The sequence below is a fragment of the Sinohyriopsis cumingii genome, chromosome 17 (assembly GCF_028554795.1).
Source record: "Sinohyriopsis cumingii isolate HCF-2022 chromosome 17, ASM2855479v2, whole genome shotgun sequence".
NCBI classification, from domain to species: Eukaryota; Metazoa; Mollusca; class Bivalvia; order Unionida; family Unionidae; genus Sinohyriopsis; species Sinohyriopsis cumingii.
The window spans coordinates 55,687,235-55,701,905 of NC_142977.1; the positions used below are offsets into that span (position 1 = coordinate 55,687,235).

The 14,671-nt window shown below is 35.9% G+C and overlaps 1 protein-coding gene across 2 annotated transcripts in view; it reads left to right on the forward strand.

Annotated features, from left to right (window-relative positions):
• The first annotated feature begins 3,506 nt into the window (after positions 1 to 3,506).
• Positions 3,507 to 14,671, forward strand: part of LOC149778798 (suppressor APC domain-containing protein 2-like) — a 36,546-nt gene continuing 25,381 nt past the window's right edge. For both annotated transcript variants that reach the window (XR_016415546.1, XM_089939552.1), the window contains exon 1: positions 3,507 to 4,551. Coding sequence is in view for 1 of the 2 variants with exons in the window: in XM_089939552.1 (XP_089795678.1) it covers positions 3,597 to 4,551 (955 nt within the window). In the remaining variant the exon portion in view is untranslated. The remainder of the gene's footprint in view (positions 4,552 to 14,671) is intronic.

Sequence of the window (14,671 nt, forward strand, 5' to 3'; positions counted from 1 at the left end):
CTGAAGTAAGTTGACGTCAGCAGTGTACTATACATGTGTAGGCCTATTATACTAATGCCAGGCGGCTGCTGAAGCTGACGTAAGCAGTGTACTATATAAAGCCCAATCAGATAGGTTCAGCATTTAAAATATTTTAGACGTTGTGCGAGACAGTTCAAGCTACTGTTACATAAAACTTATTATTTTATCCATTTACGTACAATAAAGAACAGTAATGCCTCGAAAGTGTGTTAATACCGCGGACAATTTTTGCTATATTTGTGGGGAAGTGACATTTGCCAACCAGAAGAAAAGTATCAATTCTCAAGTGAAGAAGGCATATCATCTTTACTTCGGATGCAAGGTTGGTGACCAAGACAAGCCTTGGGCTCCGCATATATGCTGTGCTACATGTACAACACAGCTTTCACAGTGGTTGAATTGCAAAAGGTCATCAATGCCGTTTGCAGTCCCAATGGTGTGGAGAGAGCCAAGCAACCACCTAAATGACTGTTACTTCTGCTTGGTTCCTCCTCTTTCCGGCGGAATAACGAAGCGAAAAAAGTCGAGAATAGTCTACCCAAACATTCCGTCTGCATTGAGACCAGTTCCACATGGTGAGGGACTTCCTATTCCAGAACCTCCAGCAGAATATTCTCTTGATTCATCTGACGAAGACAAAGGTGAGTCGACCTGTTCTTCTCCTGGTCCATCAGCATGCAGTGATCCAGATTTTCACTGTGGTGCATCATCAACCCCACACAGAATAACACAGGAAGAACTAAATGACCTGATTCGTGATTTGGACTTATCAAAGAACAAGGCAGAATTGCTAGGATCAAGACTCCAACAATGGAATCTTCTAGAAGAAGATATCACAATTACTGCATATCGAAAGCGCCACCAGCAATTGGAGCCTTTCTTCAGAAAGGAAAGTAATCTGATATTCTGTTCCGATATTGAGGGCCTCATGAATGCTTTCAAAATCACTCATGACCCACAAGAATGGAGACTATTTGTGGACTCTTCGAAACTGAGTCTCAAGGCTGTGCTTTTGCACAATGGAAACATTCTTCCATCTATTCCAGTAGCGTATGCTGTCCACATGAAAGAGACATACGATAACTTAAGGCAGCTACTGAATTCCATTGAGTATAACAAGTACAGCTGGCACCTCTGTGGTGATTTGAAGGTAGTTGCCCTTTTAATGGGACTGCAGCAAGGATATACAAAATACATGTGTTTCTTATGCGAGTGGGATAGCCGAGCAAGGGAAATGCACTACATGAGGAAGGAATGGACTCACAGGCAGAATGTAGCCATTGGAGAGAAGAATATCCAACACCCAGCTCTGGTTGAGGCTCAGAAAATCTTGCTACCACCCCTTCACATCAAACTAGGTTTGATGAAGAACTTCGTGAAAGCCATTGACCGGACTTTGCCAGCATTCCGATACCTGCATGAAAAATTCCCTCGACTCAGCGAAGCAAAGATTAAAGAGGGAGTTTTTGTGGGTCCTCAGATTCGAGAGCTTTTCAAAGATGACCGGTTCAACAACTTGCTGGAAGGTGACGCGAAACAAGCATGGAATGCTTTTCGCCTAGTTTCTACAAACTTCCTCGGAAATGTTAGGGCAGAAAACTATAAGGAACTAGTAGAAGACATGTTGATGAAGTATAAGAAACTTGGCTGCAATATGTCTCTAAAGATTCACTTCCTTCATTCCCATTTGGATTTCTTTCCTAGCAACTGTGGTATTGTTAGTGATGAACACGGCGAACGTTTTCATCAAGATATCGCAACAATGGAACAAAGATACCAGGGAAAATGGTCCACTACAATGCTGGCTGACTACTGCTGGACACTCCTCAGAGATGCTCCCGAACAGCTGTACAAGAGACAGGCGAAGAAATCTAAGATGTAGTCAATGACTTGATTTTTTATAGGTAGGCTATTACAGTTGACCTTTTACTATTGGAATGCATTTCGTTATGTAAACATTAATTTCTTGCAGATTACAAAAAAACTAGAGCCAATTTTGCAATTTGACTGTCATATTCGTGTTCAGCACATAAAAATTGATAAGAATTGACTAATTTTATTTCAGTAACATGACTTTTGTAAAAATTTGTTGTCCAGTGATATTGGCAGTCATGCAAACAACGAACAATTTCAGCCTCCAGAAATGAGTACACCAATCGTAAGCAATAAGCGGAAATTTTCTTTGGAAGTCACGGACAACATGGAGAAGGATGTTAAAATTACCAGAACCGAGAAGTCAGCATCATCAAAGACATTATCAGAGACAATACACAGATACTCAATAGAAAAAGATTACATTGTAGATCAGCAAAGCGATCAGTCAATCACCAGTGATGACTCTGTTATGTCAACTGAAAAAAAACGGTGACAACACTGATGAGAAAATTGAAAATGATGCTAAACCTGCCTCTTTCCTAGTTCCTATAAACGTGAAACAATTAACATCAGGACAGTGGCACTCTGGTCAAGAATCATACAAACTGATCACTAAAAAAGGAATATGTACACAGTGAGGTGCCACCGGGTAATAAGTCTAATTGTTTTCTGTTGGTGGATAACTCGATGAATTTAACTCGATTGGAATCAAAAATGTACTCAAGATCTAATAGAAATAACAAATATAAAAAAATAAAAAAAATAAAAATAAAAAAAAAATAATACGAAGAACATCAATAAAAATGGGCCATGGAAATTTGAACAAACAGCAACCGAGAGGATAAAAATGTACTCAATATCTGTTAGAAATAATTTTTAACAAAATTTAAAAAAAAAAAAAAAATAATAATAATAATAATAATAATAATAATAATAATACAAAGGACATCAATAAAAATGGGCCATGGAAAGAGCGCCTCATCGTGGTGTGGCCTGGATATATAGGGATAAATGAAAATAAAATGAACATTCAGTTACTTTGCAGAGCATTTATTATTCATTTATCCATATGTAACAGAACGCTCTTATTCAGTACTTAAAATCAGATGCACGAACGAAACTCTTCGCCACTGTGGTGGGCTGAACTTAAAACATTTCTTGTATTTGTAATTTTCAATTTTGGGGCTAATTAAGATTAAATTAAAACATTTTTTGGGTCAAGTGACAAAGAATTTAAAATGTAAAACTTTATTTTAGGTGTCTTGTGATGTTTTATAGAGTCTTGGGGTGTCCTGGGGTCTTTCCTTTGGCGATGACAGACAAGGGTAAAAATTCTACTGATGTTAAACGATAATTATGCAATGCATAATTATAATTTTTACTTTTTTACTTTTTATTTTATTTTTTTTAATTGCATAAATGTATAATGGGTAGGTGAGATTGTTTTGGGATAGTAAGGGGTGTCTTGGGGTGTCTTTGGGTATCTTGGGTGGTTTAGTCGGACTGCCTTTACCAGGAGCATAATTTGTGATGGAGTAATGTTTCACAACACCGTTTATCATTTGAAATATCCCGACGTTCTTCCTTTTATGCTTTAACACCTGATAATCCAATCAAATTTGTAGGTAATCTTATTGAGAAAGAAAGAATGTAGGGATTCGAGCGTAACGGACATTGCTGACTTCATATTCTGTTTAAAGATGTCCAAAGTTCAATCATCTGTCGATTTGTCTGCCTTTCCTAAACAATTTGTAACCTCTTTAAGGATTTTATTTGATATTTTGGACGAGGATCGTACTGGTTTGGTAAGGTTATGTGATATTGAATCGCGATGGAACGAAGATGGTGTGAAGGGGCTCCCTAGTGGGGTTGTAGAAGCCCTCCAAAAAGTGACCCCTGAAAGTGGATGCCTTACATTCGAACTATTTGTTCATGGGCTAAAGATGGCACTGCTAAAGAACAACCAAATTTCACAAGGAAAAGAAAATCGAGGCTTGATTACGGATAAATCTGGGGAACGATCCAAGCCTAGATCCAACTCGGCCGTGTTGGCGCAGGCATCTGGTACACAAATGAGACCCCACAGCGAAAAACAGTTCCATCATGGTCATCAGAATTTAAGAAACTCTGCACCCTCTACTGCAACAGTTCGACCAAACAATGTCCTGAACAGTGCTTCAAATGCTGAATCCCGGGAACAAGTGTATCATAGCAGAGATCAGATTGTGCAGGGTAGAACAAAAAGTGCAGGAGACAAATACAGGTCGCAAGATACAAACATTCCAAATCAGCCCTTTCAGTCTAGATCAAATACCGCATCCAAAGACAGTGTTTACCAAACCAGAAAGGAATATTCAAAGACAAGACCAACAAGCACTGCCTTGTATCAAAGCCGTGAACAGGTGCATACGACAGACATTCCACCTCCAAGACCGCCACCATATGTGCCACCAGAATCTGACACAAAGATCCCTCCCACAGTTCCTCCCAGGGATAAGAGTCGAATGGTCTTAGCTGAATTAAAAACCTGGCAGCGAGAAATGCAAGTTGGAGGGTCATATCCAGCAACAAAAGATCCCAAGCTTCTCACTTCAAACAGTGATTCCAAACTGATGGAGAGAAATCATTCCTCTAGCAGTGGCAATGAAATATATGGTATGGTAATGAAAATACATTTACATACACAAACAATACTTCATTCCTTAATCCTATCCATGATGCCATCACTTCAGGCAACATCAAATATTAAACAGCATCTTGTCTGAATGCCAACCATCATATGTGTTACTTACCATTAGAACCCTCTCAGCAATATATGCAGAGAAAAGATTATGTTTAATAGTTTGATCTTATAATAATCTTGTATTGCATTCAGTTTCTCAACCTTTTTATAAAAAATTACGTGCTGGATACAAAATTTTGTAGCTACAGGGCAGACAACTTTAAATTCTAGTTGCTATTTTAGATTTGATGATGCTAAACCCCTCATAATGTTGTCTCCTTAGACACTGAGAATAGAAATAATTTGAGTGACAAATTCGTGATGGAATTGCTGGAACATGTGCATACAATACTTCCAGCAAGAGTTAAGGTTTTACAGGGGGTAGAATCCACTTGATTTTTCTGGTAGCCTTGTCAGTTGTGATCAATATTGCTGTATTAATTTATATGCATCAACTTTTGTCATATATAAGTGCCCCCAGAATAATAAAAGAAATTTCTTGGTTGTCTTCTTTTAGGAGTTTTAAGTTTCTGTAGACACAGTATTAAACTCAGTAAGGAAGAAGAGTAAGAAACTCTAGAGTAATACATGTTTCTGTAAATATATTCTTAATAATACTACATTGTTAATCCCAAAACTTATAGATCATTTTCAGTTACTATTTTTAGCTTGCCAAACCTATCCCAGAGCCGTATCCAGTATGGTCATGCGCATTTGGCGTAGGGCAACTTGAGTGACTTACACGAATAGAACATTTGTCATTTTAGATTGCCGCAGATAGCATTAAACAATAATATGCCAGCCCACAAGTATAAGTGTTGAACTGTATATTTTCATCAAGTATTTTTTAACAATAAATGAGTATCTATTGCTTTTACTGTATCGTGACTCTCATGTTAACTCCGCCCCCACCCGTATGACTGCATGATAATGAACATAAACAAGTTAACTTGTCTAATTAGCAGCAAACAATGAACACCAAAGGTGGCACATTACATATTAAGCAGATTCCTCAAAGATTTGCCATTTAGTTAATAATTTAAATGGAAATGAATGTGAATCCCAAAACTGTTATGATACATTGGATTGGCTAAGGAATTTAGTCTTTCTCTCTCTCTCTCTCTCTCTCTCTCCTTAGTTTGCTAACTCCTTAAACAAATATGGATAATAATGATGAGTTAACTCTTCCTGCGATATATTTGCAATGGCCAGTTGCTTCAGTTCTATCAGCTATGTGTAACTTGCGTGGCTTCTCGGATTGGGCTTGGGATCTGATTACGTTGGCATTGTTCACCTGTATGCATCCATCCACTATGAAATTAATTGTATGCAGCAAAGAGATTATTAAGTCCTCATGTTTTTGCAAGTATATAGTCTTGAAGAGTCGTCTAAATACATGTAGATTTGTACAGTTTGTAATTCTGATCACATACAAAAATCGTCGACCCACCCCTTTCCTTTTAGAAATGGATCATCCAGATTTGTAAGTCCTGTTCAGAACTGCAGAGAGGGTAGGACAAATTCCAGGGCACCACAATGGTCAGGGAGTCCACCATTGTTTCAATTTGTGATTCATTGGGGCCTACTGGATAATTTTTCCTAGGGCCCACAAATCCTGTCTGCTGTTCTGTTCCTCTCTGATGATTTTTGTGCTCATATCTATGTTTCTGTTTTAGGCAGATTACGGAACTATTCACTCATGATTTTTAAACACACTATTTCTCTGAAGGGTGTACAGATGTCAAACCTTTGCAAATTTGTATGAAACTTTCTTCATGAACATACACTATGTTAATGACAATCATTTAAAAGTTGCCCTACGTTGATTGCGCATGCGTTAAATATTGGAATGGAAAAATCCAAATTCAACTTCCTGAAAAAGGTCTATAGTAATAATAACAATAGTAAGAATACCCAGTTTCCACTGTAACATTGTAACATTGAATCTGTGATGTCCAAAACCTTATGTAATAATTATATAATTAATCTCCAAACCAATGTACTAACAGTGTTCTTTTCGAAGGTAACCGTGTAACCTGATTTAGTGACATTACTACAGCCAGAATAAAGAAGAAAATTAAAGGTTATTATTTAAGTTTGAAGTGTCAACAGTGCTAAAAAATATTGATGGCCTAAATTTAGATTGGACCTGTCCTGTATTCTAAGTGCTGTGCCTGTCAGACTTGTAAAAAATACTGATGGCCTAACTTTAGATTGGGCCTGTCCTGTATTGTAAGTGCTGTGCCTAACTTTAGATTGGGCCTGTCCTGTATTCTAAGTGCTGTGCCTAACTTTAGGTTGGGCCTGTCCTGTATTCTAAGTGCTGTGCCCTAACTTTAGATTGGGCCTGTCCTGTATTCTAAGTGCTGTGCCTGTCAGACTTGTCAAGAAATAATTTATAATTTGCCTGAGGAGACTCTGATCACACTAATGAAATGTGTACAAGTATTTTCAAGATTTTGACATATCTGCCATAACATCTAAATCAGATCACAACTGTCCTACGTGAAATTGAGATCTGGTTTTAATTAGATTGAAGCTTAGCATGTCATGCTAAAAATACAATTTTGTACTCCCAAACCCATTAACATGGTCATGTTTCGAGAAAACACCATTTTTAGTAATGTTGAGAAAGTTACAACACCACCAGTTTAAGTATATGCCTGTTACATGTTGCATGTATCAGTGGTAAACAGTCGTGATTGGACCTGATATAAAACCATCCTTTGGGCAGATTAAATAGCTGCAATTAAAGGCAAAAATCTCAGAAATAAACCACCATTTCACATCTTAATTGGCTGACAATAGCTAGTGAGATGTGTTGAAGGCTGCACTGGGTGAGACCATTGTGCTAATTTACGTAGGTAGGTAGGGTCAGGAAGTGGAACAACCCATTATAGGTAAAACTAAGATATGCTAGATGTCTGTACAAGAACAAAAGTCATTACATTATTGCCTTGAATGGGAATGTTTAAGCCACATGTATTATATTTTTGACAAGTTTGTGAACATTGGCAACATTTCTTTGAAGTCTGATTTTACTGCATAATGTAGAATGTAAAGCATGATCACTTCATTTGTCCGAATATTGTTCAGTGTAATTCATTTTTGAAGCCGAATTAGGAAGCAATTAACTCTGAGCAGGGCCCAACAAAAATAAATTTCAGAATTCTTGGTTGAGAGTTTTACTATGTGAAGCATGTCAGCAAAAATAAAAGGATGGGCAGGGAGGTGCTAATTCTTTGCACATACTGAAACATAGACATACATCAGCTTGGTTCTGATTAGTATTTACTGTGAGCATCTAGCAAAGAAGTTTCAACACCAGGACCATCCAGTTCCAATTGAGTGTAGTGATGAACATTGTCATTTGCATTGCCTTCAGACCTCTTTGACCCCTATTAAATTTATACTCAAATTGTAGATATTGCAAAGTTGTGACAGTATTAAAAATGGTGAAATTTTGGGCATGTGGAAATTGGAGTCTGGACTTGAGGAATTTCCATCAGGGCGTGTGAGTTTTTATATGAGTCACCAACCCGAGGCCTCTGTCCCAAACATTTTTTCTTTGAGCACTGGTCAATACTTCTTGCAGAAATAGTCTAACCTGCAGATCAAACACATTTCTTATCATAATATAAACTGTTTATCCTCAATTTCAAAATGATATTCCAGATCTGGTCTTGTAAAAGAGAGAATAAAAGAACACTTGAGCGATATCTATAGCCATAAAGATTCTGACAACAAGATAGATTGTTTTAAGTATCAGATAATAGAAAAGTTATTAAATCTGATCCAGAGCTCACTAGTAGCACCATTTATTGCAAAGATAGAGAACTTATTTTTGATACAACTAATTACATATTCTACAGCAGTAGGGATTAACATACCTGTTTAAATATAAATCCAAGCATTTTTAATTTGTTTTTAATAGTACACCTAGATCTGTAAACAGTCTTCATCTACTTCAAACTCAGGCAGCCATTAAAATTCACCATTTGGAGTTTTCTAAACCATCTGTCTGCATGTTGCATAACCTACAGTTCAGTGATAAAAGGCTTTGTTTCAGATTTTCTGTTGATGAATCATAGTTTATATTAGTAAAACCTTAGCCATAACTGCTGACAAAATTTTTCAGATTTTCCATACATTTAGCTGAGGTTGATTGGACAAGGTCATGTGTTAGACTGGTCACCTCGAGGCTGTAAACCAGTCTAGTCCCATTTAGAGGTTGCACATGATGGAGTAGTTCTTCTCACAATTAAAAAGAGATTTTTTTGTGAAATACATTACATTTAGCAAATTATTTTGCTTGTAATTAGACAATGTTTAGGTTGTTTTCTTGTTGTCACCTGATGATTCTGTGTTTCCAGCTGACAATTCTGATTTTTTCGTCACAAATGCAGCATTTTTAGTCCCAACTTGGATTCATGATTACTATAAATGAAATCTGGATAAATCACGGCAGTGATTTGTTTTTCAAATTTTTCAGTTATATCTATCTTAAAACACAATAGCACTTTAAGTATTTACTTTCCATCAAAGTTATATAAGCTTTATTGTTAAATACTGATAAAAAACAATGACTTAGTTAATGCTTGGGATGGTATGAATTACAGACCCTCAGACAGGTGGCCTAGTGGTTACAGCATCCGTCTCGGATGCAGGAGTTCGTGGGTTTGATCCTTGGCTGAGTCATACCAAAGACTTACAAAATTTTTACTAACAGCTGCCTCACTTGGTGTTCAGCATTAAGAGGTTAGTGTTAGGACTGGTTGGCCTGGTGTCAGGATAATGTGGCTGGGTGGGACATCATGCTACATGTCTGCAGCATGATGTCCCATTGCTAGACATCACTATAACCTGCCACACTGCAGACATCATAGTGATGTGACTGAAAATTTTTTAAAAGCTACATTAAAACTCCAAATCACACATACACACAAACACACACACAGAGGTAATTTGACCAAATGTGCATTTCATTAGCATTTGCATTTAAGTTGCAGTCTTGTCAGATTTATGGAATCAGAAATTAATTCAGATTTTGAATTTATCAATTCCAATTGAAAAATTTCCATTTTCTTTTCATTCATTTGGAATGAAATAGAATTGTATTTTCTTAGTCAGGTACATGCAGACTGTTGTAAAAAGTGGTAAAGGGTGAGAACTATTACCTTTTTATCTTGTGCTGTCAACAAGTATGTTGACATGAAATAGCAAACATAGCAAATACATAAAATTGAAAAGACAGCATGGAATTTAGAATAAATTGAAATATTACAAGTTTAGTAAGTATGAAATATATAGTTCTAGAGTATTTGTCAGCAAATTTTGTTTGTTATTTGGATTTGTATAAATACAGATTGTACAGATAAAAGCACCAATGATGACATGTACAGATAAAAGACCAGTGATGTATACAGATAAAAGCACCAGTGATGACGTGTACAGGTTAAAGCACCAGTGATGACATGTACAGATAAAAGCACCAGTGATGACGTGTGCAGATAAACGCACCAGTGATGACTTGTACAGATAAAAGCACCAATGATGATGTGTACAGATAAAAACACTAGTGATGATGTATACAGATAAAAGCACCAGAGGTGACCTGTACAGATAAAAGCACCAGTGATGACGTGTATTGATAAAAGCACCAGTGATGACATGTGCAGATAAATGCACCAGTGATGACATGTGCAGATAAACGCACCAGTGATGACATGTACAGATAAAAGCACCAGTGATGATGTGTATTGATAAAAGCACCAGTGATGACATGTGCAGATAAACGCACAAGTGATGATGTGTACAGATAAAAGCACCAGTGATGACGTGTACAGATAAAACACCATTGATGATGTTATCACATTAATGCCTGTTGTTCTTTATGCCTGCCACAACAAGAATGTCATGGCGTCTTAGCGGTGAAAAACTGTCTGTGTAAAGCGTATGATTCTTAGTTACCATGCAGAAGTGCTTTCAGCTGTAAAAATTTAGTTGCAGGTTGAAAATATTTGTAATTCCATTCATGAAGGAAAAAATGTATGTAATACAAATATTGTAGCAAAAATCAAAGATCTGTTCAAGTTATAACTGGATTAGAATGCAAATGTGGTGTAAACAATCAAAAGCAAGAGTCATGAGAACATCCCCCCCCCTCCAACATTTGGGAAGTTCTGATGCATGTTGTAAGATTAGAAATTTGAAAAAAGGAAAGATATAATTTAAATACAAAAAGCAAAAGAAAATGTGCAAGCAGTTCTAATTAAAGGCATTTCAGGGATCAGTTTAGTAGCCAGCCTGTGGCCTAATGGTTTTGAGGAGGACCAGTTAATATTGATAGCCAGTGGAAAAGGCTGTGTTATTTAGATCCCTGCAGCTATCTCAGTCCAGGTTATTGTTATACACTGCAGATGTTTGAGTATGCAAATTATGTTACCATAATTCTGCTAAATTGGCATAATATTCAGGCAGCCACTTATATATGAAGTCAATGGAATATAGAACATTTATTTTTCCAGCAGTGAATGCTTTGGACTACATTTTCAAAATATAAGGAATGTATGATACTTAAGTGTAGCAGCTGGCCATCTCTGATACAGACCATAAATTCTTGAGACTAAATCTTTGACAGCTTAGAAGTTTTAACAATGTCCTACCCTTAGACATTGGTTTAATGGTAACATGAACCATAATGACTTAATCTCAGATAAAAACATAAAATATGATTAAGTTACTGGTTAAGGATGGCTAGCTACTTAGAAAGCTGACATACATGATACTCTGAAAGAAAGGAAATTGTTTGATTATCTTTGATCTGTTTTTCTCGGATAAATTAAGTATGCATGTAAACTTCTAAGTTGTCAATGATTCAGTCCCAAAAATGTATGGTGTGTATCAGAGATGGCCAGCTGCTACAGTTAAGTATCATACATTCTTAATATAATTAAAGTTGATTGTGGCGTTATTACTTTGTTTATTAACTGCAATTTCAATTTAAAATCATTACTGTCATTGTGCCATTTCAACTGGCAATTGCTATACTCAACAGCTTATTGGTCAGTCAGATAGAAAATTCCTAGACATGCAATTGGATGATACTGAACTACCATATACACTCACACTCAAGTTAAATTGCAGACATATAATCACACACAAGTTAAATTAATTGCAAACAGATCATGGTCTATGTTATTTATCCTACAGATTACTCTTTAGAAACTGAACATATCAGATATACCTGTGCTTTATGGTGACAGCAGATCTGGGTCTGTGTAGTTTGAAGTTGAGCATTACTTATAAGCGAGTACATGCATTAAGATTTGATTATATCTAAATTGTATACACTCTGCACACGTATGTCCTTCATACTTTATGGTATCTACGGTATTTCAGATTAAGATGTTAACCAGACATAATGAGAGACAATTAGTACAGCAAATATTTTGTACTTGTTTTCCAGATTTTCAAATCCATTTTATTAAAGCTATTTAGCTTTTCTTATAGCAAAATTGTTTTTTTTTATATATTATTGTACAGCTTGGTAGTAATTGGGGTCTGTAACTATTGACAGTGTTATACTCAGATGCAGTATAGGAAAAAATGGTTGAAAATTTGGTGAATGTGTATTTGTGTAATGGATTAAGTGTGAAAATATTTTATTGGCTACATGGATTTGGAACTTTTATTTGTGCTGTGTTAGTTTCACTTATCACTTTACACTTAAAATGTCCAATCGGATGAGCATCTTGAAAAAGGTGACTTGCCTTTCATCAGACACAACCTGAACCATAAATACAAGCCAACGAGTGACATTTTCTAGTCTAGAGCATATAGTAGCGATTTTAGTTGATGTAAATTAAATATATTTTTCATTTCCATGGTATTTTAGCACTTAATTTGGTAATGATAAGGTTTTAAAAAAGAAAAATACATTTTTAATTTAAAGTGCGGTGTTGTTTCCTTTGAACTCATTGTCATACATTTTATAGTCCAATTCAAATACAGTGCTTATATTCTAGTCATTGGGTCCATGGTGGCATCTTGTTTTATCTGGAAACACATGATAAGGAATGGTGTTTCAAGGAGGGAGGACTTTCAGATATGTATATGGCTTGCTTTGATAATTGATCTTAAAGGTCTAGTTGTATTCCTGTCAGAAATCTGCAAGATTATGTTCAGTTACATTTGATATTCAAAACATAAACCATATAATAGCAAAAGTCCCCAAAATTTCACTTTACTTAGAATATGGTTCTTTATTTTTTTTTATATGTGTACCAACAGCTAAAATGTAATTACAAAAATGCTTGTTGATAGGCACACACACACATATATATATATATGGTATGTAAAGGGCATTAGGTGACTTGTCTTTTCAGGCTTTGTTATAGAAAAGAATTTTTGGGGAATTTTATCAACTGAGTTATCTTGTCAGTAAAGAAAGAGATCTGAATGGTTTGGTGTGATTTTACCAGGACAATGATGAATGTGACAATGGTATAAATTATCAGTCTGCCCCTTTGAAATTACCTAGCTGTCTAGATGAAATGGAGTTTATCTTGGTTAATAGTGAGTGTGCTAAATGCTTGTCTGGTGGCACTTGCTGAGACACACCCAGTAATTAGAGTTACATTAAGGTGTTATCAGAAATGATTTTACTTGCAGTTCAATGGAGTGCCTTTAAAATAATGATAAGCATATGATATTTTGATGTACAGATTTAGATACACAGGTAAATACATTGTAATTAGTATGTTTCTATAGCTGATGGTTGGATTTTTTTAAAGCACAATTCAAAATAATTTTCTGACATTACCGTAAGGAAGTACTTGTTTATAAGGAACATTCAATGCAAAAAACTACATACCCCAATGTGCTGTTGCATAATGTACTGACAGGTCTGGGTCTGTGTATTTGGTTACGAGTAATCAGCACAACAAACATGCTATTTTCAATTTCTTCTACAACCCATAAGACCCACCAAAATTTACAGGTACATCCTGGCATAAAGGGCTTTAAAATGTATACATTTATGCCAGTCCTTTATCAAAGATGGCTGCCAACTTTGACAGAAAGCTTTCAGGCATAGTGCACTTGTAAAATTTGTACAAAATTATGCTGACCTGCTGTCTGTAAAACCCCATTACTAAGAAATAGGAAAAGCTTTAAATGACTTTTAAAATTGGCCTGACTAAATTTGACACAAAACATCCTGGCATGAAAGGATTTCTTATTTGTACAAGTGAGCTGATCCACCATCATATATAACTGCCATTACTAGAAGTTGGGAAATCTTTAAACAGACATTTAGAAACTACTCAGCAAAAATTAAATAAATTTGAAAAAAAAAGCATCCTGATGTCTAAATCTTTCAGGACTATACAGACCATGTCAATCATCTGATGTCAATGATACATATCAAATATAGCCATCATTAATACAACAACAAAAAGAGTTTAAAATGACCCCTTTGCAAAAACCAAGAAAATTTAATTAAATTGAACAGAAAACATCTTTCAGTGAGATATGTACAATGCTGCCAGTCTACTTTCAGATATGGCTGCAAGTCTACTTTCAGATATGGCTGCCAGTGCTAAAAATAGATGAAACCTAAAGTGATATCTTTTCATACACTGCTGAACAAAATCTGACCACAAGCAACTGACATGATGGGTTTTAAATTTTGTTGAAATAATGCCACAATAAAATATGGTCACATTACTAAGAATATAAAAACATTTAAAACAGCTTTATCTCAGAAATCACTCCACACTACTTGACCAGTTTTGCCATTTAGCATCCTTTCAGTATGTGACACATGTTTTCAATTTGCTTTCAGGTGTGGATGAAGATGCCCAAAAAACAGAAAGCTTGAAACATTTGCTTTATAACTTATGCAGTCAACTGCCTTGTAAGAAATTTCTATAGAAAGCATGTATCTGACCCTGAATTCTTGGCCAACTAGCTGCTCTTGCATTTTTGAAAGTAGACAAATGTCAACCAGGCTGCCTGACGTGGCCTGATACAGTATATACTCTCCTATAA